This window comes from Oryx dammah, unplaced genomic scaffold (assembly GCF_014754425.2).
Source record: "Oryx dammah isolate SB20612 unplaced genomic scaffold, SCBI_Odam_1.1 HiC_scaffold_13, whole genome shotgun sequence".
Taxonomy (NCBI): domain Eukaryota; kingdom Metazoa; phylum Chordata; class Mammalia; order Artiodactyla; family Bovidae; genus Oryx; species Oryx dammah.
This window is the reverse complement of record NW_024070197.1, coordinates 56537470-56565001: the sequence shown is the minus strand read 5'-3', so window position 1 is coordinate 56565001 and position 27532 is coordinate 56537470. Positions and strand designations below refer to the sequence as shown.

Below are 27532 nucleotides of genomic sequence, written 5' to 3'. Positions count from 1 at the left end.
TGGGGGGGTGCGGGCCGCCGCCCGGGGGGCCCCGCCGCCCCGGCAGCCCGGGCCAGCCCCTCTCCCCGCTTCCCTCCGGCCCGGCCATGGATCTGACCAGCAGCTCGGGCGGCGGCGACCCTCGGCAGATCGAGGAGACCAAGCCGCTGCTGGGGGGCGACGTGCCGGCCCCCGAGGGCACGAAGATGGGCGCCGTGCCCTGCCGCCGGGCCCTGCTGCTGTGCAATGGGATGAGGTACAAGCTGCTGCAGGAGGGCGACATCCAGGTCTGTGTCATCCGGCACCCGCGGACCTTTCTCAGCAAGATCCTCACCTCGAAATTCCTGAGGCGCTGGGAGCCGCACCACCTAACGCTGGCCGACAACAGCCTGGCGTCCGCCACGGTGAGTCGCTCTGCGCGTCGGCGCGCCCGCACCCCCGCGCCTCCCCTCGGGGCCGGGGAGGCGCCCCCTCCCACCGGCCGCTGCACCTGGAGCTCGGGGCCTGCCGGGCGCCGGGGGGGTGGTGGAGGGGGCACCGGGAGAACCGGGCACCCCTTTCCCCGGCTGGGCTCCCGGCTGCATTGTGGATTCCGGCGGGCCCAGGGAGACCCTGGAATTCTGGAGAGGATCTGGCCCTGTCCCCAGACTGAGCATTCGGGCACCTCCGGGCCCAGCGCTTGTGTTCCTTACGGCTGGGACCTTGGGATAGACCCGAGGCTGGGCCCCGTTGGTGGTGAGGGTTCCCTTTCTGAAGGCACATCTGGATTTGCGCCGGAAGGGAAAACAAAACAATTTTTTAAAAAAGGAAAAAAAGCCCCAACAACCTCAAAACCCCAAAACCCAAAAAATTTCCAGAAGCCAGTTCCTTTCTTTGCTCTACCCGTCTTTTTCCTGCCCGGGCTGGCAGGCAAAACTGGGTGCTTCCCTTTCTGAAAAGAAAAAAAAAAACAAACCACCTCGTTGGCAACACCGGGAGGGTGGAAGTGGAGGGGGAGGGGCGGGGGTCCTGGGTTATCTCCTCCCCACCGAGGGCGGTCAAGTTCCAGTGCGGAAGCTGGCTTGTGGGGCTCTGGTCTTGCATTGTCTGTGTGTAGTATTTTGTACGTGTGTTTTGTTGCTGGAGGTTGTATTTATGTTATTGTTTTAAAATGTATGGTTGGGACTGGGTCACCCTGATGAGAGGGAGAGAAGTCGCGGATTGGTTTCTGAAATCAAATCTGCAAGGTGGAGAGAGAGGGCTGTGGTGGGGTCGCTGCGGGGGAGGGTAGCAGGCAAGAGGTGAACAGGATGCTTTGGGTTTTGAAACAAGGACAGTTTAAAGCACCAGCTCTGCTTGGGCCCAAGTCTTGATGGGTGCAGGGTGGTATGTGGTGGGGGGGGTGTCCCATCCTCTCTGGAGAGGTGGCAGGTCTTCCCCAGAATGCAGTCTTCCCTGGGGCAGCCGTGATCCTGTTTACTAAGCCTGTGGGGCAGTGGGGGTGTGCTGAATCCAATGCCTGCCCACACCTGTGCCAAGAAAACCCAGCCAGGAAGCAGGGTGTCACTTACACGACATGTCACAAACGTGTAGCGTGTGCAGACACCCCCCCAGCGCCCATGTTCCCTTGGCAGTGTGTCACAGGCCATGACACATGCTCCAGGGAACGGTGAGGGGGGAAAAGTTAGCAGAAGAAGCCATACTCCTTGAAACAGCTCCCCCTCCCCCCACCTCCCGAGAGCATTGAAACACACGAGGACTCTTATTCTGAATTTTGGGTCCGACGTGCTCAGAACACCTATTTTTTCTTTCCTGTGGGCACGCTGGTGCAATCTGCAATGACCGCCTTCTCGGGGAGGATCCTGGGTTGCCGTGAAGCCTTCCAGCCCCAGTTTCAGGCTCGCGCATGTTCTCAAACCCTGTCCCGAGCCCCAGGCCGCGGCATTTGGCTTTTCATTTGACGGAGGGGGAGCCTCGGAAAACCCGCCAGCACTCAGTGTTTTAGATTCAGCCCTCAGTGGTCCCCTGCCTGGGAGCCGCAGCCTCCGAATCTGGCTTCAGAATTTCCTCCTGGCTGGCGGGGGGTGGGGGGTCAGGGTGGGGGACTTTTGTCTTTCTTTCTGCCACCCCTTAACATGAAGGGGAGCTAGGGAGGAGAAAGCGGCTGGGAGGCACAGCGGCCCTCCGTGGGAAGGACGGGCCCAGCTCCTGTGCCCCCCGGGGGAAGCTGGGCACTGTGCTGTGCTGCCCGCTGTTGGGGGGAGCCAGCTTGGGAGGTACAGGGTGCCCCTCCCCCTTACTGCCCTCCCCCAGTTTACCTCTGATTGCTCAAGAGGTGTGTTTTGGAGAGAGAGGAGGCGGCGAGGGTGAAGCCACTTGCCCTGGGCTTCTCAAGCAGCCGCCTCCCCCCGCCGCCCCCCGGCCCCGCACCACCTTCCCCAACTGGGTTGGGTGACACCTTCCCCTGCCCAGGCCCCTCCGGAGAAGAGCCATGATTTCCTGGGCCTGGGGGCCGAGGGCCAGATGTGTCTTAGCAGAGCCTTGCCCTGGCGTTGGGAAACATGTAGGGGGGAACTCCGGGCCAGTGTGCCATGGGCTGCCCCCAGGCCCCGCTGGCAGGGGAAGGGTTGTCCCTAACTTTGGCCACGGTGGGCTCCAGGGGGGGTGCACGGGTCTCTGTGTGCCAGGTCCCGTGGGCACGGACTGGGGCTGCTGAGGCAGGCCCGGCCACAGCGGCGGCCTCCAGGGCAGAGGTGGGGTTGATGGGCACCTTATCCCATCATCAGACACCTGGCTGGTGCTCGTGTCCAGGCCCCGGGGAAGGAAAGCAGCCCAAGGGGTTTCTCTGAGGCCTGGGCATTATGTAATCTGTCTGCGTTTTAGAGCGCGGCCCAAGCCCTCGATTGAGAAACGTTAGCCCAAATGAAACAAAGGTGAACTTGAGTGTAGTTCACGGTGGCGGCGGAAAGCCCCGTGCGGCCCAGCCTCAAGCTGCCGGTGGGGCGGTGTTTCATACCGGTCACAGCCTTCCATAAAATGTGCATCGTCCTTTCATTAAGCCGTCTACACAGCTCCTCTCAGAACCATCTGGTAATTATCTGGTTAACTGTGTGGGCTTCAGGCACAAGACTCAGAGTGATTGATCTGGATTCAAACCAATAAACAAACCAAATACGCTCTTTGCCCAAACCCTCTTTGTAGTCTGTCTACACGATCCAATTAGCTGGATGGTGGTCAGAGATACAGACCAGGCGTCCAGGACCACAGCTGTCTCAGGCAGGTGGGGGGAGGCGTCCAGGCTCTCAGGCCCACCTGGCGGCAGCTCCAGCCGGGTGCCCCCCACCCCCCAGGTGGACGGCCCTCTCTCCATTCCCTGCTGGGGAGGTGGGCTCAGCCCGGGGCCCCTCAGGGGGCGGCGGAGGATGGGCTGGACGGTGGCAGCCTCCTCCCCTGGCCCGGCTGTAAACTTTGCCTTCGGTGGGGTCAGGTTGGAGCTTGCCCCTGTGCCTATCTGCTGGGCCGGTTACTGATTAAATCCTTGCAGAGTCAACAGTGTGCCTGACATGGCCGGTGACAGCGCCAGGCCTGATGCACCGTGTGCAGGAGACTTTGGATCCGGAAGACTCATAAACAAAGAGGGAAGCACAAAGGCGACGGCGACCCGGCTGGCTGCCGAGGGGCTGGGTGGGGGTGCTTGCGCGGCGCCTGCCCCTCCCTGGGGTACACATGGCCGCACCTTGCCGGGGAAGGGCCCATCTGCCCGGGCTGTGGCCTGCACACGGCGCCTCCTTGCCATTTCATGTCCGGACTTCCCAGTCCCCCGCCTCCCTGGGCCTCTTGTGGCTGCTGCCCATGGCGTTGGTGGTAGCCAAAGGCTCGGAGTCTTGCAGAAGCAGGCAGGATTCCGGTCTGAGGGACCAGAATCCATTTTGCTGTTGTCTTGCCTGGGCTGAATTTGATCACCTGCTGGGCATGTTTGTCCTCGGGAAGAGGGCTTTGTCCCTGTGCTTTGTCTCCTCTGCACCAGAGAAGTGTGGATCAGCTGCTAACCTTTTATTCTACCTTTTTTTTTTTTAAATAACATTTAGCATGTGGCATCTCAGAACTGGGGGAGGTGGTCTAGAATTGGGGGAGGTGGTCTCGGCGTCTGACCAAAGAGGGGTCAGAGCACAGGTTAACAGTGGCCTTCTTTATTCTTAAGCCTCGATTCATTGAGGGGACTTGTTTTTAAATTCTCAGCCATTCTGCTGCTTCGACTGAAATGTCTCTGAGCTTTTTGCTGTGAAAGGGAAAAGGCGAGTCCCTTCAGTTTTTGTTGGTTTCTTTGGCCTGATGTTTTCTTCGGGGCCCGACCTTCTGAGCTTGGACTCATGCTTCCTAAGCACCTACTAGGTGTCGAGTGCCAGGTTCGTCTGGATGGTGGTTTCTCTTGGGAGTTAAAATCCGTGTCCTCCTGAGTGAGTCCCAGGTCCCGTGGGAACTTGCCTGCGTGTGCAGGCACACGTGTGTTCGTTTCTCCACTCCTGTCACTTGCACCTCCTCCTTGGGCCCGTCCCGGCCTTTGATTTGTGTGATGCTTTTCGTGGCGTGACTAAACCCAGGGAATTCTTTTTTCTTCTTTCAGTGCCATTTGTCATAAGATTTTGGAGTATATCAAATTTGTTTCCCAGGTAACTTGTCTGATGGGGGTGGTGGTGGAGGGGAGGACCAGAGACAGAAGAGGAGGAGAAAGTCTGAATTCTCTGTAAAGAGCACAGGTGGTCTGCTCCCCCAGGCTGTAATAAGTAAGTGCGTTTTCAGGAGGGAGTAGTTTTGATGCTGCTGCTCGCCTGGTGCAATCTGAGGTGCCCTTTCTGGCCACAGGCAAAATCGCGCCGGTCCAGGTTGAAGGTGTCAAGCCTGCCGCTCACGACTGGGTTCTGCTATTGAGCCAGCGTGGGCTCCGTGCCCACCGGTGGCCATGCCTGGCGTGCCCACTCCTCGGTGCCAGTTGGGGTGCCGGCTGACTCATGGGCAGTGGGAGAGGGCATTCGTGGGGCACCGCATTCAGCCAGGCTTAGGGGGACCCTGGCAGCCAAGTCACCCTGAAAAATTGAAGCTCCCCAAGGGTACCTCATTGCTGGCTTCAGCTTGGCCCATGAGTGTGGTACCCACTTGGTAGTTTGGTGGAATGGACCTCCAGATGTGGTCAAGTTACGCCTTAGATAAAAGGCTTAAATGAGATTCAGCAAGGCAGCCTCGCGGTTCAGGCGTCTCCACTGTGGAGCAGCACAGAAGGTTTGCTCAGGGTCTGGATTGTAAACTTCCTGGCTGTGTGACTTCGGGAACATTGCTTTCCCTTGCTGGGCTTTGCTTTCCCCCTAGAAGAGGGGATGAGCCTGCCTCACATCCAGGGCTCCTGTGAATACCGGAGATCGCTCACGTTGGCACCTGGCAGGTGCCAGCACGCAATAGGGGTGTGACAGGGGGGCCCATGATCCCCTTGAGGTTCTCCACTTTAGCCTGAGAGAGCGTCGTGAAACCCTGGATAGATGCAGAGGGCAACCGCTCTTTAGAAACGGGCCAAGTCCAGAGGAAAGTCTCCGGGGACGAGTGGTGTGTTTGGGAGACTTAGGGCTATTTAGTGGATCTGGGATGTATGAAGGAAGAGAAATTGTTGGAAGCAGTTTGTGAACAATTCCTCAAGGGGAACAGTCTAGTTTTTTTTTTTTTTTTAATACAGAATTCCCCCCACCATCTTTTTATTTTTCCTGAAAACTGAAACAATAATAGGCACGTCGAGTACCTTCAGATGGTACAACAGGGCATATGGGGAAGGTGACGCGTCCCTACAGACCCCAGTTCTGCTTGCAGGCTGGCCCTGCGTCCTTGCTGAGCGTTCGGGGCGTTTTCACAGGGTCCTGTGCTGCCGTTCCTGGCCGGGCGGTGTGCTCTCTGTCGGCCGTTCTGTGCAGACCCGTCCCAGCCGAGCTGCTCCTCTCTGCGGCATGGCAGAGGGGCACCGCAGCGGCGTCAGTAGGCCATCCCCTGCTGCTGGACACCTAGCTTAGTCCCAGGCTTCTGCTCTTTCCAGACAGACAACTTGCCGTTTTTATGGAGTGGAGTCGCTCTGTTTTTATCATTTGAGTGCTCTTTGCCTGCTTTTCTGGCAAGTGTTAAAATATTCAGGCCCACAGTGCTTCGGGAGGGTGTGCTGACCCTCCCACGGGGGGACGGGCCGTGCAGCCTGGGGTCACTGCTGTCTTGAGTCACGCCTGGGTTGGGCTCACTATCAGGGGTCAGTGAGCCTCCTGAGGGCCTGGCCACCCGGCCCCGGCCGGAGCCACTGACCTCCGCCCTGAGGACAAGGGTCTGCGTGGCCAGTCGGCCGTTTCCTGCCCCACCTGAGAGCATCACTGCTGTCCCCTGGCTTCCTGCTTCCCCAGGATGGAGGCCAGGCTGCCCGGCCCCGCGGTTAGAAAAGGAGGAAGTGACAGTGTCTCTTCCCAGCTCCTGGCGCTAGTGACAAGGCACCCAGTGTGTTCAGTGGGGCGCCGAGGGAGGCCGTGTGAGGCTGAAGATGGGCTGATACCAGCAGGGCCCTACGAAGGGTGTGCGCGCGTGGGTGGTTTTCGTGTCTGTTGAGACTAAGGGGATCACGGAGAACATATTTTTTGGTGCGGAAATGGGTTGTTGTGCTGAAAGTGAATATCCAGTAGCTTTTATACCTGCCACATCCTTCTGTCTGTGGTGTTGGTGGGGTGGGTGGAGGGGAGCAGCCAGACCCAGCAGAGGGGTCAGACGGGCAGGCTTGAGTCCAGCTCCCGCAGTGCCCTGGATGGTGGGTGACCTCGGGCAGGCCACCTCCCCTCTCTCGTTATCTGTGAAGTTCACATTATGGGGACTTCCTTTTAGCATGATGTCAGCGTTAGGTGAATTAAGGCTTGGCAGTTCATTTAGCAGATAAATATCACTGTCTGTAGGCACTCTGAGGAAAACCAGTCCCTGCCCTCCTGGAACATGTGTCGGTGGGGTGGGGGCAGACAAGAAACCACTGAGTAAGGAATATAAAATCTGTCCAGCCCCTGAGAAAGCAGCAGCAACAGGTGGGTGAGCTGTGCGGGGCTCGGGCCTCGCTGATTTGCATGCTGCATTCAGGGCAGGAGGCGGTGTCTGGTGGGAGAGTGTTCCTGACAGAGAGGACTGCAGGTGCAAAGGCCCTGAGGCTGGCTCGGCTTAGCGATCACGCAGCCAAGTGCCCCCATCTCAGTAAACGCGCTCCAGTTGTCGTCATCCCTGCCTTCCAGGAGCTCTCGTCATCTATTAAAAAATATCTGTGAGCGCCTGTACATGCTTGATGCGGGGCGCACTGGCAGCTCCCTGCCCCGTGGAGCTCCTTCCTTTCTTTCTAGCACTTCTGGGGTGTGTGTGTTTTATTTAACCTGCTCCCTCCCTTAGTGGAGAATGGCAGTGCTCTAAGAGACTCTTAAATTATTCAGTACAAAACCCAGCCAAACTCTTCAAAACCAGCTCCCTTTGTCCATACTGCATTAGAGGTTCTCAGACCTAGAACCTACTAATCATTGAATTCACCTCAGGCTTTTTTTCTGTTGAGTAAGCGCTGAGGGCCAGCATGTTGCCCAAAGACCCTTGCACTTGACCCGGCAGCTGGGCAGGCACTCACCCTGGGCCTCCCATCCCCAGCACCCCAGGCTGCTGCTGCCTGCCTTTTCCGTTGGTTCTCCTACTCTCAGGCTGCTGTCAGAAATGATATGACTGGGAGAGCGTGCACAGACGAGGCTGAGCAAACTCCTTTCCGAGGGAAGGAGAAGGGCCGGATTCTCCCATCGCCGGCAGGACTCCGTGGGGCAGGGCAGCAGAGGCTCCTGGGGCTGGGGTCGTCAGGGGAGAGGAGAGGGCCCTGGCACGTTTCCTGGGGTCCTGGGCTGGTCCCCAGCTCTCAGAGGTCCAGGAGAGTTGCAGGTAGGAGCGCACAGCCTGGGGAGAGCCCAGACCGCCTCCCGGCCTGTCTGCTGCCTCTCTCGGCTCACTGTCCAGCCCAGGTGAGTCTGGTCTCCGCGTGCCCGCGTGAGGCTCAGCGTGCACTGGGGCCTCCCCATGCATGGGTCGGGGTGCTATAGGGGTGGGGGAGAGCCAGCCTGTGCTTCCCGCAGCACGGGTCCCTTCTGGCTCCTGTCCTGGGCCAGTGGGGGGTTTCTGCCCTGTCCAGGGCCTCATGGAGTAGGGGCTGGGGGAGAGGGCACGAGCGCCACGCGGAGGTTCGGTCTGTGAGTCTGGCCGCTCTGGGCCACAGCTGAGTCACAGGGTGACTCCGGAGGGCGGGGGAGGCTGGGGAGCAGAGTGCGTCACATGCGGGAGACGGGCCCCTGGATCAGTGTTGACTCCTGCCCGGGGCCTCTGAGACGCGACAGTGGTCCGGGGGTCTCCAGGGTACCTGGAGCGGAGCTGCTGCCCTGGAAGGAAATCCACATGGCCTGGTCTCATCTGGCTCCTGGGTTTGAGCGAGGGGCCCAATCAGGAAAGTTTGCAGTCTTGCTGTCTGGTAGGGAATAAAACAGAGAATGCAAACCTCTCGCTCCGGCTGAGCAGCGCACTCATGATCACTGTGAGGCTCACCGTCTGTGCGCTGAGGACCAGGCACCATGCTCAGTGAAGTTACCGAACAACCCTGCGGGGCAGGTGTCCACCTTCCCATTTTACAGACGCTGCGGTGGAGACTCAAACGGTGAGAACTGGGGAGAGGTGGAGTGGTGAGGCAAAGGCGGGTCTATGCCACACCTGAGGGTGCTTGTCTGTGAATGTCCGCGCGTCTGTCTGCTGGAGGTCCAGAATGATTTCAGTTTCTTGCAGAAGCTTCTCAGTTGGGAACCAATGCGCTTATCAGTTTCGTGTTTGGCAGACGTCCCTTGGCGAATTTGTCAAGTGAGTTCAGGGAACTGGTGTTGGAACGTGAATGCCAAGTATTTGCACAGAGCAAGCGCCAGGTACTAGGTTTTTGGACGGAGCACCAGCTACTGTGTGTGCAGAGGGGTTTCCAGGTCCTGCCCTTGGGAGCAGGTTCCCTCCCCTTCCCAGGCGCTGGGCGGGCAAGGTGCGTGTTCGCTGGCACCGCACGTAGAAAGTCAGATACACCCTTTGCCCCCCTAAGGACTCACACTCAGATTGGGGTGCACTTCAATTGAGGGGCACTATAGGAGCATGCCTCCTCAGAGAGATGTGTGCCTCATCCTGCTGTTTGGAGGCAGGAAGAGGTGCTGCTGCTGGAGGACAGGGGGTTTCATGAAGGACTTCGTCGGAGAGACTCATCTCGATGGATAGAAGTGAGATTGGGGACTGGCAAAGAAGGGGGTAGGGGCCAGGGCCGTGGGGGCACGCTGGGGACATGTGCCATCCTTCACAGGCGGTGGGCGGCATGAGAGCACGTGGGGATGAGGCCAGGCAGAGTTGCCCCCCAGCGTCAGGGGGCTCACCGGGGCGCAGGTGGGCTGGGAGGGCTTGTATCATGACGCGGGAGTGGGAGGCCTAGCTGAGAGCCCGGGGTGCCCCTGAGCGGGAGTTTCGGGAGAGTGGGGCTCTGCATCACCAGGCCAGGCTTCAGCCCCAGCAGCAACTGCCGGACCGCAGTCACCGCTTGGGGTTCACTTTCAGGAGCTGGGCTGGGTGGACACTGCTGTGACCCCCAAGCACCCCCACGCTGCTGTCACCCCTCCTTTTCACAGAGGGGGGCCCCGGGGCCAGGCCTCTCAGCAGCTGCTCTGTGCCTGAGCGCGTGGACGACCGAGTGAAGGAAGGGGCGAATGGCCGGTCGGGTGGGCCCTCGTGTGGGTGGGGCGCGGAAGACCTCCACCATCAGAGTCCCTGCCCTTCCGTTGCCTCCAGTGAAGGGCAGCGCGTGCCCTGCAGTTCCCCACAAAGGGCTGGACAGGCCCGCGCTTCCTGGCCCGCAGCCCCCAGGGCCCTCGGGTGCTTCCCAGACCCTGGGCCCTCTGCGGGGCACTCCAGGCTCCCCTTCTGGAAGCCTCCTTCCCGGAGGCCTGGCGGGGAGGCCCAGCCCGGCCCTGGGGTGCTTGGGAAGGGGGTCACACGGAGCTGAGGCCGGCAGCGTGCTGGCCCCCAGGGGCCATCGTGGGCCCTCAGGCCAGCGGGCCGGGCAGTGGCGGGGGCAGGGCCGCTCGCTGGAAGAGGAACAGCCCCTCTCTGACGTCTGTCTGCTGTTCCCGTGGGTTTGTGTTTCCTGACCTGGTGACCTGCCTTGGGGATGGGAAAACGGGAGAGCTTGACCCGTCCCCGCCATCTGGTGACTCCTGCACTTGGGGGTCCCAGCAGGGGGGACTCCGGAGTCAGACGGCCCAGGGCTCCCTGGGCAGAGGGGACTGCAGGCCAGCAGTGGCGCTGAGCCTTGGTGTGTCTGCGCGTTCAGACCAGCCCCCGAGGCGCCTGTTTACACGTGGGGAAACCGAGGCCCCGAGAGCCTTAGTGACACTGGGACCCAGACGGCCTGGCTCCACAGCCACAGGCTCCTTCCTCCACAGCACGGTGCTCGCAGGGCAGCGAGAACCGCAGCTGGCACCCAGCCCGCCTCTGTGCTGAGTCCTTCACGTACACGGGCGCGTCTCTCTTTCGTTGTTTTTATCGCAATGTAGTCCGTTTACAGCACTGAGTTAGTTTCAGCTGTGCCAGGTACCGTGCTCCAATGTTGCCACCGCTTTTGCTCAGCTAGACGTTATACGGTAACGGCTGCAATTCCCTGTGCGGTACGGCATGTCCTTGTTGCTTACCCATGGTATACACAGTAGCTTGTGCCCCTGTCTTGCCCCCCACCCCTGCCCTTTCCCTGCTGGTAACCACTGGTTTGTTTTCACGTCTGAGCCTATATCCGTTTGGCTGTATGCATGCATATGTGCTGTTTTTAAGATTCCACGCATAAGTGACATCGTACAGTATTTATCTTTCTCTGTCTGATTTATTCCACTAAGCAGAATGTTCTTTAGGTTCCGTCCTGTTGCTGCAAATGCCAGAACTTCATTCTTTTTTATGGCTGAGTAATAGTCCATCATACTTATATATCCCATTTTCATTATCCGTTTGTTGAGGGACACCTGGGTTGCTTCCATGCCTTGGCTGTTGTAAACAGTGCTGCTGTGAGCATTGAGGTGCGTGTATCTTTTCAAATTAGAATTGTCTTTTTTTCCCTAGGTATGTTCCCAGGAGTGAAACTGCTGGGTCAGATGTAGATGAGCTTGTTTAAACTTCCCGATGCCCCTGTGTGGTGCCGCCTTCGTTGTGTCCATTCTGCAGATGGTCACACTGGGTCCTAGAAAGACGAGGTCACTGTTCACCCAGCTAGTGATGTTGGAGTTGGGATTTGGCTCCAGAGAATAACTGCGTGTGCTGGTGAGCAGGGCTCAGGAGCAGAGGCTGAGAGAGGCCCAGGGTGGTCAAGGCTGTGTGAGGGGGTGGTGCCTGTGGAAGTGGGGGAGGGTGGGGACCGATGAGTGTCTCTCCCTGGGTGGTTCAGCCGTCCCCCTGCAGACCTGTGGAGGTTTGCTCCTCACCTGCCCCTGGTAAGGTGTCGGGATCACGAACTCACCTGAGATGGCCTGTCCCCAAGAGCTGACTTTGATGGCTCAGTGGTGGCAAGCCTGGCGTCCAGAGCCCACCGTGGAGCATGGCTGGGCTCCCCCAGTCCTTGGGGCTCTGGCTTGGCCCCCCAGAGCCTTCCCCGACTGCTGGTGTGGTGAGGGGAAACTTTGCCCGGTGTTTACCCAGCTGTGGGACCATGGCATCTGTGCCCACCTATCTTCTCTGTCAGCTGTTCACCTTCACACTTGTAAAATAAAATAAATATAATCCCACGGGGACGATGATGATCTTACAAAATACAGAAGGAAACGATTCTCCCATAACCCCGCCACCCAGAAACTACCCAGGTGGACGCTTTGGGGTAGAGGCATCTCTGCTCTCCCCTGAATGATTCCGTGTGACACACGCGGTCGTGTGCACAGCGAGCCGGGCCAGGCCTTCTTAGTCACCGGTGCTGAGCCATTCTAGTGCACGGTCTCAGAGTGTGTGTGCGCTCTGGCCCCGTGGGTCTCAGGGCCCAGATCCTGCTTGCTGGTGGGGACTGTCCTGGGCTTTGTGGATGTTGAGCTGCGCACTTGGCCCCGGGCCACTAGATGCCAGCGCTCTGCTCCCCACAGTTGGAACAGCCCCTGACGCCCGCAGATGCTGCCGGGAGTCCTCTGGGGGGCACAGGGTGGATTGAGAACGCTGTAGTGACCCGACGGGGGCCTCGTCTGCCCCCAGAGGTCTTACGTGAGGAGCTGCCCTGGCTGCGGGCTGGCCCCTGGCGGAGCTGGGAGCCTGCACTCCCGTCTGCAGTCACCTTGCCCCTCTGGAATCTGGCACACGGTGGGAACCAAGAGCTAGCTGTGCGGGGCTGCAGGATCCCTGACCCTGGCATCTGTGGTGCAGGGCCAAGAGCCGAGGGCCCCCGGAAGGAAACCCCGAGCTCCCCACACCTTTGATCCCTGCTGCGGGGCACCCCCCACTGTCCCTGCCTTAGCCTGATGACTCAGGACTTCAGAGATCTGGGTTGTTGGAAGGGGAATTGCATCATGCCAATAAAAAAAGAAGAGAAAATTAGCATTAGAAAGTTTTGGTGTGGGAAAAACGACTTTGAGACTCGCCTCTTGAATCCTGTCTAAGTTGTGTTTTAGGGGGACGGGGCGCAGAGAGGAGGGGGTGGGCGCAGTGAGCGGCCGGCTCCGTGGCTCTCCTATAAAGGCCTCCTGTGCTTGAGTCAAGCCCCACCCGTGGCTGTGCTTTGGGTTCCTCTGCTCTTTGGAGCCGCGTGACCACACCACCAGCAAGGATACCCAGAGGAAGCTTCTGGAGTCTTGTGGGTCCTGCTGGCAGGTGCAGTGCCGGGGTGAGAGTCTCTGGCCAGAGACTGTTGCGGAGGGCAGTGGTCTGGCGCCCTCTGATGCCCCCGTGAGCAGGGCGCCCTCTGGGCTGGGACAGCCAAGTGCTGGTGGATCTCAGCACCTGGCCAGGTGGTCCTGTGTCAGGCACGACCCGCTCGGCGTTCACAGCGGGTCCTGATTGAAGGGGCGCCCGCTGCAGAGCGACACCTCGGGGAAGAGGTAGCTCATGACCCTGCTTCCCGGGTCCAGCCTTCCCTGATGGGGACACTCATTGTCTAACTGCTGCCCAGTGATTTTGGATCCAGATACTTCTTAATTAGGCCACAAGAGCAGTGGCGTGATGCAGCCCTCAGTTTTCTTGTCTGTAAGCTGGGGCTAAGGGGGGATGCCCCCGGGGTTCTCTAAAGAATGAAGGGACATGGTGCATGCATGGAAAGTGCCCAGTGGTGTTATGCAGGGAGAAGCGCTCAGCAGACACCCCTGCGTCGTCACCGCCAGCTCGAGCCTGTCCCGCTCTGCCTGCCACGCTCCTGCTTCTGCTCGACTGGGAACTTCTTCAGGCAGGGGTCTCATCCAGCAATACCCGACGACGTCAGCACCGGCTTCTGGCGGGATCCAGTCGCCTGACGTATAGAGGCCCCAGGCATCGCAGGCCGAGAAGGGACGGAATGGGTCTCAGGTTTTGTAGGAAACCCGAGCCCTGCCTGGTGACCCCAGAGCTGTCGGGAGAACTTCCAGGGTGTGCCTGTGACCTCGGACCCTGGGACCTGGAATGGACCTCAGCCCTGGACTCAACCCCAGCCGCCGCGTCACCGACTCGGGCAAGATGGAAACCGGCAGTTGGGAGGATTAAGCTATTATTGGTGGTTTTCACCTCAGCTTTCAGCAGCAGTGCTTGGGAAATAAGATTTTGATCTTGGAAAATATGATTTAAAAACAGAAATGAAAGTCGCTTTTATTTTCTCAACGAGATTGCCCCTGACACATGCACAGGGCCTAAATGTTGGCGTTGAGGCTGAGCCCGCCAGTGGGGAGGCTATGCATGGCGCTTCTGCGAGGCACGCCTGTGTGCACGTCATAACCCCCGCACCCCGGCTTCCCACCTGTGATCCCCCCACTTGGGTCTGCAGTGCAACGGCGCGCGGTTTAGACAGGGCCCAGGGAGGCCCTCGTCTCTGGAGGTAGCTCACCGTGTGGTCTCAGCCTCGCTGACAGCGTCGGTAACCCTGCTGCCAGGGGAGGGGGCACCTCCCTTGGACCCCTGCTGAGAACCGAGCCCCTTGCTGAGTGGCTTCACGGGGTTTGCCTCTGGTTCTTCACTTCCAGCGTGCCCATCTTGGGGCGGGAACTGGGTGCTATCCCGTCGGTCGAGGCCTGGGAGCTCTGCGTCCCCAGTGGGCCTCCGTGGAGCCTTCTAAGAGGGGAGGTGTGGCCCCGGCCACCCCAGGGCTGACGCTCCCGCTTCGTGCATGCTTCCGTATGTCAGCCCACCCCCTGGGCTTCCATGCCTTCAGGCTCCAGGTGGGTCTGGCCCATCGGTAGGGACCCTGGAGGGAGATGAGCCCTGCAGCTTCTCCCTCGGGCTGCCGTGGGAAGGCAGTGTCCCTCAGCCACAGCCCCGTCCCTTCGCCTCCGTCCTGGCTTCTGCAGCTGGGGCTTCTCCATGTTCCTTCGGGCTGCAGGGCAGGAATTAGGGAACCGGAACTGTCTCATGCGTTTCCACTTGCTCCTGTGTCCCGGGAAAGCCCCAGCCCCAAGCCGGTCAAGACAGTGCGTCACCCCAGGTAGAAACGCCACCTTGCGCTTTCCCTGTGCTCTGCCCACACCTTGGAGTGTTGGCCTTTTGTCACAGTTTCTTCAGATGACACCAGTTTGTGTCTGCCATCTGTTTCTTTCCCGGGCCCCGGCTGATGCCCCAGCAGCTCCAGGAGGATGGAGCTGTTTGCAGAACCTCTCTCCCCTTATAGTTCGGAGTAACCAAAGGGGCTGTACTGCTGAACGTGGGGAAAGAAGTTGCTCTCTCGCACTTAGACCTTTTTTTTCTGAAAATATGCCCCTTCAAAGACAAATGGTGATGATGGTGGTGGTGGTGGTGGTGGAAGCAGTGGCTCTGCCCACTTACCACGAGCTTGTTGTTGTGTTAAGAAGAACCCCAGTGCACTGATGTGTTTAATCATCATGACAACCCTCAGCGGCTTTTCCAGGATGAGAAAACTGAGGGTGAGTGAGATGAAGTAATTTGCTGGAGCTCAGGATGGGCCTGAGGTCGGGCCAGGGCCTGAACCCGAGAGGCCCTCCCCATGAGGCTCCTGTGCTCACAGATGAGGTGTTCCACAGCCCAGGCCGACACAAGCAAGCCCACAGTTGCGCTCCTCCTGGCTTGGACGGGCTGTCTCGCTGGGTGTGCAGGCAGCAGATCTGATGTTTTCCACTTCCTCTCATGTGGCGGGGCTTGTGTGCATGGAGCACGCAGGACTGGCTGGGCGGCCGGTTTTGGCTTTGCTGAATTTAGCTATGGCCAATGTTGGAAAATGTTAGTCTGTTCTTTCCTTTTCCATCCCTCCCCACTTTGAAAATTTTTGTAATTAAAATCAGAGGCGGCCAGAATTGAAAGCGAGCCTGCAGGTCATCTAGTTCTGGGAGGGCAAATGTATGTGACACGTGTAGCCCCTCCTCTCTGGCCCCGGGTAGACATCGCTAATCGCCGCTGGCAGAGCCACCCCTTCCCTTTACACCTGGAGATGGTCAGTGCCGGTCAGTCGTCGCTGGCACGCAGCGTGTGCCCCTCTGCACACATTCGGAACCCGAGGCCCAGCAAAGTTACGTGGCCCTGGTGGGAGCCGCTGGGGCTGTGGGGCTCCCTCTTCAGGGGACCCGCTGGGAGATGACTTGGGGTTGAAAGCCTGCCAGCATGGGGGAAGGACCTGGGTTTTGCATAGCAGTGTGTGGATCTGGGTTTAAATCCCACTTCTGCTTCTGGTTGCAACTTGAGGCAGGCCACGTGGCTTCCGTGAGCCCGGGTCTCTGAAACTGGAACGCACAGGGCCGGCGTCGCGGGGCTGTGGGGGGTGAGTGCCACGGAGGGCTCACTCAGCCTCTTGCGGATGCCGATTGAGGGCCCGGTGGCTCGGGGACTGCTCTGGTCCCGGCATGTGGTGTCAGGCCCGTGGACGAGGCCCGCCCTCCGTGACCTCAGAGACAAGGCCTGACTCAAGTAGCGCTGGGTTTCTCTCTCTTTGCTTCTTGGAAGCCTGTGATATTGTACTGGTATGGTTATTTATTCATTTTTTTAACAACTCTTCCATCACATCCACTTGCATTTGGCCTGTTTATGCATCACAGAGAATTTAATGTTTTCTTTCCTTCCTAGTTTCGTTTTTGTCTTTGTATCAAGGCGGGCTGGGTCAGGGAGACCAAATGGATGTGCCAGGATACTGGGTCTTTTAGACTGTTTAGAGGGACACCCTCCTCTTGGAAATCTGATGAGAGCTGTGGACCCTTCCTCAGGCAAAATGGTAAGAAGACAGGATCATAAAGTTTGGCATCTAGAGTATAGGCATTTTTAGGAATTGATTCATGGACCCCTCTCAGGTTATAAACCAGTCCAGGGGGCCTGTGAGACTCCACCAGCAGGAAATGGACCTCTGCCCAGAAATAAACGTGTAAATGACAAAAGAAGGACATTTCGCTATGAAAGGTCAAGGTCTTTATTTGGAGTTCCGCTCTTCTGGCTGGGCCCGTGGGTTTGTCCACATAGCACTTTGTATGCTCGTTAAGCTGTGTTTAGTCTTCTTGGTTATGGTAAAACATTTTTTCTTTTATCCTAGTCTGGAGTTTCAAGGTTGGTACTTCTTGCCCCTAAAGTGTTTATTTTAAGGTTTAGTACAGTTCTTTACTCTCTGATAAGGCAGACAGCATCCCTGCAGACACGCTGTGGTCAAGCCCTGGCCGATTGCTCCAGCACCGCAGGTGGTGGCCCAGCACTCAGCTTGCCCAGCACACAGAGTGACCTTGGGTCCCTTCACCTCTCTGACCTGCGGAGCTGGGCACAGAATGACCCCCAACCCCTGGAGGTCAAGAACTAAAGAATAAGCCTGACAGTCTAGGCCTGGAGGACGTCCACATGGGCCGCAGTGGATTTTGCATTCACTTGCTTTTGGAATGTGGATCCTTGGCGCTGTGAAAGGTTGGTGTTTTGTGTGATGGAGGTGGCCTGGCAGATCCAGCTGAGTGGGACTGCGCTCCTCCGTCAGGTGCAGGGTGGGTACAGTTCCAACGCCTCCTCCTCTGGATGTGGGGGACTTCGGGCAGGCTGGCCTGCAGAGTGAGGAGAAGGCCAGGGTCTCCCTTGCTCGGCAGCTTGCAGAAGAACCCCAGGAAGGGGTTTCCTCGTTGTCTTGGCTCTTCGACGCTGCCTCCCCCAACCCGGGTACCCTCTGGAGCCACACCCTGGAGAAGCATGGTTTAGGTGTCTAGAGAGAGAAGGTTCCGGGGGAGCGTTTCACATGTAGACCTGGAACTTTGCCGGGCTCATTCCTTTGCCACGGTTTTGCACTTGCGTGTTCTTAAGCCAGAGAGAAGAGTTGAACTTTCCCTCTTGTTTGCTTCATTACTCCCACCACATTTGGCAGTTTGGGTGGGATGTGGTTGTGTATTTTTTTATGACTCTCAGATTCGATTTTAGAAGTGTGCTGTGTGCCTGGAGGCCTCTCGCATCCTTGAAGATTTCATAGGGAGTTCCAAACCAACTGTCCAGCTGGGCGTAACAATGGAATCTGCCGTTTATTGAGCACCTGCTCTGTGCCAGGTGCTTGGGCACCTGATTGCACCCTTGCAGCACCCCCACCCCTGGGTGGGTAGTGTCCCCATGGTACAGGGCTGTGGACAGCCCCTGGCCTCTGGGCTCACACAGCTGTAGGCTGGGAGTCACACCCCGGTCCGGCTGGCCTGAGTCCGTGGGCTTTTCCCTGAGTCCCACGCTTCTCCTGTGACCTTGAGGGACTTTCTGAGTGTTCTTTCTGTCTCCACCCTGGTAAGATTCCACTGGAGGAAAAATGAGCAGGCATCGGTTGGTAAGCAAGGCAAGGTCTGGAGAGTTCTGTTTCTCTAGCTCAGCCGCCTCCCAGCTGAGCTCAGGTGTGGCTGGGGTTGTCTCTGCCATCCAGCCACTGGCCAGGCCTGCCCTCTCCAAGTAACTAGCTCTGGGGTGAAGCTGGGGCTCCGTCTGCTTCACCTCTGTGACCTTCCCTGGCAGCCGGGGCTGGTGTGTAAAGAAGAGGGCAGAGGAGGTAGCTTTCCCATCAGTTTCCCTGTTTCACAGGTGAGGTCTGGGCTCCAGGGGCATGGCTTGCACGTGGCCACTCAGACAGACCGCTGGGAGTCCAGGCCGAGCCTGAGTTGTGCCTGGTAGGTGTGCAGCGCCCCTTTACCTGGAGCGGATGCCTGTTGGGGGTTGGTGTCAGGACTTGGAGGCAGATACCCGCCAGCATCTTCCTCGAATCAGCTCTGAGTTGCTGCAGGAGGGAGCGGATCTGTGTGGTCACTTAGCCCACGTCTGGTCTGGTGGGATCGTCTGGGCTGGTGCTCCCATTTTGCAGTTGGGCAGATGGAGTCGCCATTCCTTCCCCAGCACAGCTTCTGGTTTTCTCTCTTTAGTTACAGTGTGCTGCCGCAGTCTTACTTAGGCATCTGAGTTCCGTGTGTGTGCACACCGTTTATCATTCTAGCTGCTTGTTGGGGTAATGGTGCCATCACCACCCCCTGTGCCCCGATCTTCATCACCCTCAGCGTAAACCCTGCCCCTGTTAAACTATAACTCCCCCTTCCCCCTCCCTGCAGCTCCTGGCGACTGCTATCCCACTTGCTGTCTTCGTGGGTTTGCCTCTTCTAGCACCTCATGTAAGTGGAATCACGTGGTACTTGTCCTCCTGTGTCTGCCTTGTGTCACTAGGCTTAATGTTTTCAAACTCTCCCCATGTTGTGTGTGCGTGCGCTCAGTCATGTCCGACTCCTTACCCCATGGACTGTAGTCTGCCAGGCTCCTCTGTCCGTTGAATTTTCCCAGCAAGAATACTGGAGTGGGTAGCCATTTCTTTCTCCAGGGGATCTTCCTGACCTAGGGATTGATCCCAAGTCTCTTGCGTCTCCTGTGTCGGCAGGTGGGTTCTTTACCGGCTGGGCCGTCAGGGAAGCCCCTGCCCATATTGTAACATATATTGAAATTTCATTCCTTTTCATGGCTGAAAAGTACTCTGTTGTATGGGAGGGCCATATTTTGTTTATCCATTCATTTGTTGATGGACACTTGGGTTGTTTCCATGAACTTTTCGTTCTATGATTGATGATGCTGTGAACATGGGGGCAAATGTTGGTTAGGGCTGTTGATTACAGGGTTTTGTTTTTTTTTTTTAAATGTTATTCACTTCAAAACCTTTATCAGAGACACGGTTCTCTTCTGGGGTAGGGGGTAGCCTTGACCTCCCGAGGGACTCTGATGTTTCTTTCCCCTTCCCCACGCAGGGCAAACCAGACCTCCTCCTCCTCCCCAGCAAAGAGATGCAGGTTGGAGGCCCAGGCCAGACCACGAAGGGGTCCTTGGGCCTCTGAGTGTTCACCCCAGATGGAAAGTGTGGTTGATTGCAGTTCTTTTGTCTATATGCCTCGTTGTAGACGTTTATTATTGAAGGACGGTCATCTCCACCTCTCCCATTTCAAAGGGAACTCAGGTGCACTGTAGAATACTTAGTCAATACTGTCAAACAATAGAAGAAAATAAAATTTAGACAGAACGAGAGCAGCCAGGAATGATAATTTGTGTTTTTTGGTAGGCTGGTCATTGACGTGCGCCGTTTTTTCCGTCCACACAGGATCTCTCTGTATCTGCAGTCTTTGGTGCTGTGAATAGGTCTTCGTGCAGGGACGGGAAGGCCTCGGTGGCGTGAGGCACCAGGAGCAGGGAGGAGGTGCCGGCTGGCCTCTGACACCAGCTGAACGTGCTCTCCCTCCAGGAAGCCCCTCTCGGGGACCCGTTCCTGCCTGAGACTGCTGGGTCTCCTTCACCCGTTCCCCTTCCTGTCACCTGTCCCCTGGCCAGTCCACCCAGGCCCGCGTCTGGTGCTTCCTGTTCCATAGAGAAGGGGCTGAATGAATGGGTGGGTGAAACTGACAAGGCTGCTGACTTGAGACTCGCGGAGATAAAGGAGGGGGTTTTCGGGGGGGCCCTTCCGCCGGCACCCTGCACCCAGCGCGCTTCATGCCGAGTTGTCCTCTTCTGGGTCCCCCTGCTGTGGATGCTCTCCCCCAAAGCTGCCTTCACGTGGCCCGTTTACTCCCCCTGTGCGTGTCCCCTCCCTGCACACGTGCTTGCCACGGGTCTCCTGTGTATCAAGTGGCTGGGTGTGGGGTGACCAACACAGGGCCCCTTCAAGGACCTTACATTCCACAGTAGGGGACATCTGTGTGCAAAAGAACACGGTGACTTCAGATAGTCATTAAGTGTGAAGAAGAAAAACCCATCTTTTTCTTTTTTTCTCCCCCTCCCCTTTCGTTTCTCTGTATCTTAAAAAACAAAAAAATCCAATCTGGCAGTTTCTTGCTTGCTTGAGGCCAAGGTTGTGTGCACTTTACTGGGTTCGAATCCCAGCTCCTCTTCTTGCTGGCAGTGCCCTTGGCAATGCCCTTACACTTGGCAAGCCTCCGTCTTCCCATCTGTGTAGGAAAGATAGAGGTGTGTCTGCTCCCTGGGCTGTGGCGCGGCTCCGGGGCAACGCGGCCCACAGCGCACCGTGCGAGTGAGTGCCTCGTGTGCAGCTCCTCTCGCTATGAACCTGTGATCCCAGAATGAAGCTGCCAGCTCTGTGGTTTTAAAACGACGAAACCAGCCCATCCGGAGCAGAGGAGCCAGAGGAGCATCGAGTGTGGGGGACTCGACACAGCTTCGCTTCCCTGGGTGTGAGGCTGAATCACGTTTGTCCAGCCCGCCTTTCTCCCTGGGAGCAGGGACAGAGGGGTCCAGCGTGACGGGCCCCGGGCCTCACCAGGCTGGGGAAGCCGGCGCCGGGAGTTCTGCGTCAAGGGCCCGGTCCTTTCCCTTTGCCTCAGATGGGGCCAGGGCCCTCTGGTTAGATGGTTGGGATGCTCAGAGCATACCGGAGAATGAGCAGAAGCCCCCAGAATGCCCTTGGAAGCACCCCCATCCTCACAGGGCGTGGACAGGGGCCTCCCTGGGTTCAGAGAGGTTTCTAAATTGAGCCAGTTTCCAGGTTGTCGGGCACAGTGCTTGGTGAGATCGCAGGGTGCCCCCCAGCCCACGTGGGCCCAGCCAGTGTGGCCATCGGTCCTGAACCCTCATGGCCCCTCACTGTGGGCCCCGGGTGAGCCCTTCCGTGTTTCTGAGAGTCCAGCCTCAGGTTCGCCTGCGCAGGAGGCACGGCCTGGGGTGGGGGCACAGAGCGGCCCCAACAGGAGTGCCCCAGAGGCCTGCTGTGTGGATGCGGTCCCCGTGGGAGTGCCACTTGTACCCCGGTTCGGGTCCGGAAAGGACGGACACAGCGGCCTTTGCTTTCTGGGCCTCCTTGTTTTGCTCCTCTTTGAATCCGAGGGGTCCCGGGCCTGGGCCTGTCCCACAGGACCGTGAGGTCCATGCTGGGGCCGCATGGTGGCTCTAGAGTCCGAGACGACATTAGGGTAGGGAGGTGGGCCAGGGGTGTGTGGGGAGCTGCTCCCTCCTCCCCAGGTCGGCTCTGAAAGACGCTCTGCTGGGCTCACCCCCTCCCCTCCTGCCCGCTTCCAGCCCCAGCCCTGCACCATCTTTCCTCATGGGATGGAGCCTTCTGCATGAGGGAAGGTGGCAACCACGTGAGAAGACCCTCCTGCCTGTGTGCTGGGGGCTCTCGCTCAGCAGTTAGGTATCCGTGCCCGAAGCACGCACTTACGGAGTGCCTGCTGGATACCAGATGTGGTGGCAAGGGTCAGGAATACAGAGAGCTCGAGAGAAAGAGAGCTGAGGACAGTTGGAGCTAACGCCCCATGTGCTGGGGGTTCGGGGGGAGCACCGGGGTCCCCCGAGGAGAGAGCTGCTGATCAGAGAAGGAGTTGACTCTGGCCGGTTGGTTTGGAAGAGGTGAGGGGCAGCATTCCAGGCCTGGAGGCGTGGCAGGGCCGGCCCAGCTGGAGAGGGCGATGCTCCTTGTGCCAGGACTGGTGAGCGGGGTGGGCCCAGGCGAGCTGTCCATGAGCCAGGCTCAGGACTCTGGACTCGGACATGCAAGCCCAATCTCTGGAATGTCCCTGAACATCTTGCTCCTTCATACTCAGCCTTGCAGGGACCTCGTTCTTTGCCCCCACTTGGTCATCCTTAGGCCTGAGAACTTGGGGAAGGCCAGCTGGTGACTGGGGTGAGGCTTGATTTATTGCCAGTGAGGAAGTGGCCTTTCCCCCTGAACCTTTGGTGTTGGTGGGGAGACTCACAGGGCCAGCCCTTGAGATCTCCCTGGACCACAAGCTTCTAGGCCCAAGACGGTGGAGAGAACTGCCTGGTATTTGAAAGGCTAGGATCAGTTTTCCAGGGCGAAGGGAACCCTGGGGCCAGTGATCAGAGCAGCAGGTCGGGAGGTCGACTCCGGGCTCCAGCTGTGTGACCTTGGGCAAGTGTCCTAACCTTTCTGAGATTTCATTTCTCGTTGGTACAGTGGGGTGGCTCTCGGTACCAGTCCTCTGCGCACCAGAGAGGACTTGCTGAGAACAGTGCACGTCCAGTTAGAGCTGTGCCCGGCACGTAAACGGTGCCTGAGACAAAGAGGGAATCTTAGCACTCCCCTCCCCAAGAAGAAGAGGAGGGGTCTGACTCCTGCGCCTGGGAGGGAGGGGCCAGAGACGGCTTTCCAGGGCAGGTAACTTGGCGCTTTGGAGACGGGCTCTGCCCTGTGTGTGACCCTGGGCAAGTCTCTGAGCTAAAATTGTGCACGTTATTTACAGCCTCATCCTCACCCCTTAGTTGCCTGGCTTGGAAAATGGGATGACAACCCTTTACTCCCAGGCCGCGGTGGGGGCGAGAGCCGCCAGGTGGAGGCTCCAGCCTGAACTACGTCTGAGGGGATGGCGTTGAGCAGGGCTTTCCGCAGCTCCCCCTGTCTCCCAAAAACCCCCCGCAGACGGTTGGGGGCAGGGAAGCCAAGGCTCAGCCCCTGTGGGAGCGCTGGCCTCGTGACATTTCACCCAGAGCTGTGTGTTATCTTCTGCAGAAGTCAGCCGGAGGAAGGACAAACCACTTCCTCTACAGCCTTCAGATTTATCAGGCTCAACTTTTGACAGTTTCAGTTTGAAGAGAATTGAAAAAAAAAAACAACGAAGCAAGCAACGATGTTGAGAAGCATTAGATAAATACAGCGGCCTCTAGCCTCTGCTCCCTGAGCCCCACCTTTGGACAGGGCGCCCATCTGTGGGTCTGCGGGAGGCTGCAGGGATGCCCTCGGGTTCAAGGGGCTGTCCGAGTTGGGAGCCTTCTGCGTGCGGGCTGCTGGCTGAGAGGCCAGGGCTGCAGGCCTCTTCCCTGGGTTCCTCGTCCTGTGCGCTCTGGTATCTGCACATAGACATCAGGTCGCAGAGATGATGTTTCAGAAGTTTGACCTCAAAGCAGCTTTCTTTTCCCCTCTCAGTGTTTGGAGAAAGTGCTGAAGATAAGCTGGGCCGCCCTGCAGTGACCGGCCGGCCCCCTGGGATTCTGGCCTGGGTCTTGTCCCCTCGGCCCCTGGCCACCTGCTAAGACTGCACACATGGGGTACTCTCGGGAGCCTGGGGAGACTTCAGGGAACTGTGATTTGGTGGCAGAAATGATTGAATATTGGTTTCACAAAGTTCAAACTACAACTTTGCAAGTCAACTCAATTCCTGACTTTCTGGTGTTATTTCTTGGCTGTGGCCCCGAGACTCCTAAGATCAGTAACAGGAGGAGGCCCTTTCTTGGGGAGGAAAGAGGAACGTAACAGCTGGTGTCCTTATCACGTACACAAGCAAGCATATACACACACAGACACACACGGGCGTACACACAAACGGACACGTGCACACATGCGCACACGCACCTATGCACACGTCTTCAAAGACTGTCTGGCGTTTCACTCCTGTGTGTTCACATCTGCTGGGTGTCTGCGTGACTTGGGGCAAGTCGTCCAACCTCTGTCCCAAGTCCTCATCTCTGTGAGGAGATCGGCGGTACTGCTGATGAGTGCTCATCTCTGTGAGGAGATTGGCAGTACTGTTGATGAGTCCTCATCTCTGTGATGATGAGTCCTCATCTCTGTGACGAGATCGGCGGTACTGCTGATGAGTGCTCATCTCTGTGACGAGATCGGCGGTACTCTTGGTGGCCTGGGATTGTGGTCAGGATGCAGTGGAAGCACTCGTGCAGCAAGCTCGCAACAAGGCCCAGGGCCTGGAAGCGGCTCAGTGCGGATGAGCTGTTGTGTTCCTCGTTCTTCCTGTGTCTCCCTGGCTGCCCCTCTCTGCTGTTCCCACGGCCCTCGGCCTGCCCACGGCTGGAGGATTTGGCCCATCTGGGCTGTGGTTCTCCTGGTTGCACGCAGTGACTCTGCCACCTACTCAGCACCGCCAAACGGCCACTCCGTGCCCGGCTCTGTCCCAGGGCCATGTACGGCCTCTGCTCTCAGGAAGCTTAGAGTTCATGGTGGGGCTGTGATGACAGCCACCAAACTAGTCAGCAGTCACCACGGTCCCTTCAGAGGTGCCGAGCACTGGGGCAGAAGCGGGACGGGAGGGCAGCCACACTGTAGACGGTGTAGTCAGGGAGGGCCTCCCTGAGGTGGCGACGCTGATGGTGAGCCAGTCTTGTAGGGTCTGGGGAGGAACGTTTCCGGGTTGGGAACAGCAGGTGGCAAAGGCCCTGAGGTGGAAGGCTCGTGGGGCAAGCACGGTGACCTCAACAAGGAGCTGGGATTTTGTTCCCAGTGTCTTGGGGAGCAGGGGCGTGGTGAGGTCAGCCTTTCTCTCAGGCTGGTGGGACAGGGCTTGAGGGCAGCCCGTGTGTCCTGTTCTCCTTCTGCCCCTTTGGACCTGCCTGGATCTGGCCGCACGGCAGCTGCCCAGCAGCTGCCCCAGGCCAACGGAGCCCTCATCCCGAGAGTTTGTGCACAGACTGTCCCTGGGTGTCCGATGGGCCAGGCCTGTGTCCTCGGTGTCCTGACCTGTGCAGTGAGCCGGACGTGGGCGCCTTCAGCCCAGTACCCCTCTGCCTGGGGCCCTGCCCCCGCGTCCTCTCCCGAGGTCAGCTCCGTCCCGTCCGTCCCAGGGGAGGGCGTCGCGGTGCATTCCTGCTGCGTGAATGACACACAGGGCAGGGGCGTGTCTGCACCACCGCTCTGTAATTTTCATGTCTGGGACGGGCCCCGAGCCGAGCTGCTCTGCTCTGATGGGGCGGCTGTCGCCCGAGTCAACAGCAGTGCGTTCCCCGGTCTGCCTTTGTTGGTTTCCTTTTTTCTTTCTTCTTCTTGTTTTAAGAGGCCTTCCCCCACCCCCCTGCCATGAAAAAAAAGCTGGCGACTTGGATGTGGTGGGTAGGAATTAGTAGTTTCTGTCCTTTTGGTGTGGGAGGCGGTGGGCTGGGGGGAGTGCTGATTTAAACATTTATTTCCCATTAAGCAGTTCACGGGCTGGAAGCTGGTGCTGGAAGTGGGGCAATCCCGAGGCCTGGCTGGTGGTCTGCGATGCCCGCTGACCGGCCTGCCTGGGCGGGAAGCGGGGAGCCCACTGCACGGAGGTTACAGGCGAGGATCTGAGGGCCAAGTCCAGTCTGCCGATCTGTTTTGTTTGGCTCACACAGTATTTTGGAAAAAAAAAAAAATCTCCAGTAAGTTGTCCACATTTAAAACTCGGGAGAGTTCCCCTAAAAAAATCGGATTTCCATTTTCTAATAATAATAACAAAAGCAAACATTTCTGTGTCGCTTACTGCGTGTGGTGCGCTTCCAAACGGCTTGCGTCTCTCTGCTCCCCTGACTCCCTGGGAAGGCGTCTGTCTTGCTGTTAGCTGCCTTCTGCAGCTGGAGCAGCCGAGGCAGTGGCCAGGCTGCTCCTGGTGGTGTGTGTGCCCGCCTGGCGGCCATGGGCCTGGGCTGGAGGTGGCCTGGGCACGCGCCCTCCACTCACCTCAGCCTCGCCCGCTCTCTGTACTCGGGTTCCTCCCCTGCCCAGGCCCTGGCTTGGGGGTCATTGGACTTGGACCATCTTGAGCGTGGAGAGGTCAGGATGGGTGCTGGGAGGAACGCTGCTCATCTCGGCACTGAGTCACTCGTCACCAGCCCATCCCTCCTGCCCATGAGCTGGCAAGTCAGCCGGGCCACCTGGGCCGGCCGATCGCACACCGCTGCCTCTCCCCACCCCGGGGGAGGTGCCCCGTGAGGATCTCCAGGGTGAACTGGAGTCAGGTCCCAGGGGCGGGGGACCCAGCCTTCCTAGAGAGGGAGCTGGGAGGGTGGCTGAGAATCCATGGCTCACCTGTGGAAAGAGCTGCATGGGGGCTGTGCTGGGGGGGCGCCTCCTTGTGGGGTGCCCCTGCCTCCCCCACCGCCTCGGTGCCAGGGAGCAAGCCCAGGGCGGTGTCTGTGCCCAGGCCCCACCAGCCTGGCCATCCTGTCCTGTTGCTGGGGGCTGGCAGTGGGAGACCGCCACTGTTTGTCGAAACTGCCGGTGGGCGGAACGTGGTTCTGGGGTGGCCAGGCTCGAGCTGACTCATCCTGGAAGCTTTGAGATGGCATTGCACCTAAGGAGGCTTCAGCAACATGGAGGTGAAGTGGCCTTTTTCACAGAGAGCCTGTGGCTTCGTGGATGGAGCTGCTGTGGTCAGCGTGGCTCGCCTCCCCCGGGGCAGAGAGGAGCGTGTGTTGTGATGAGAAGCCGCTGTGTTTGGAGGCCTTAACTCTTCCCTCCCTCCCTCCCTCCCTCCCTCCTTCCTATCTGCCACCCCCCCCCCCCATGCCCCGCCCTCTCCTTCTCTGGGTACATTATTTTAAAAAAGCCTCTTTATTGCAGTGTAATTGGCATACAATAAACTGCACAGTGTCCCTCTCCTTTCAAGATGCTCAACAGTTTCAGCGGTTCCAAGCAGTGAGTAAAGTCTGTGACTGTAGCCCCCAGCATAAGGAGTAAACCCTCCCAGCTTCCACTCTCACTGTTCCTGTGTTTGGGAACAGCCCCTCTCTGCCTTCCCTCCTTGGCCTTTCTCCAGGCCCTGAATTCTTGTAAATATCCCCCTTCACAGAGCGAGGCGTTTCTCCCGCTGACCCGTCCTCTCTTCCTCTCCCCACGCCTCCTTTCCTCACGTCCTCACATCCCAGTGGCAGCCAAGTTCGGCCCGTTGGGCCTCTTGGAAATCCTCAGGGTACGGTGAAGAGTAATGGAAAGAACTCCAGGCCAGAGGGCTGGGTCTTTGGTTTTTGCCCCAAAGTGCTGGATGTCTTTGGACTTCACCTGTAACAGGGCTGTTTCCATCTTGTGGGGCTAAGATAATTCTTGCACAGTTGAGCAGAGCACCAGGGGCATACAGTAGGTGCTTGCTAAATGGTGGCTAGTTGTATTACCCTTCACTGGTAAAACCAGTCCATCCACTGACTTGGCAGAAACATGTCAACCTTGGAA

The 27532-nt window shown here is 58.3% G+C and overlaps 1 protein-coding gene across 1 annotated transcript in view; it reads left to right on the top strand.

Moving 5' to 3' along the window:
• Positions 1-35: 35 nt before the first annotated feature.
• The window catches only part of LOC120873249 (c-Maf inducing protein), a 205459-nt gene continuing 177962 nt past the window's right edge, over positions 36-27532 (top strand). Inside the window, exon 1 of the mRNA XM_040254068.1 lies at positions 36-383. Coding sequence (XP_040110002.1) covers positions 87-383 — 297 coding nt within the window. The 5' untranslated portion in view covers positions 36-86. The remainder of the gene's footprint in view (positions 384-27532) is intronic.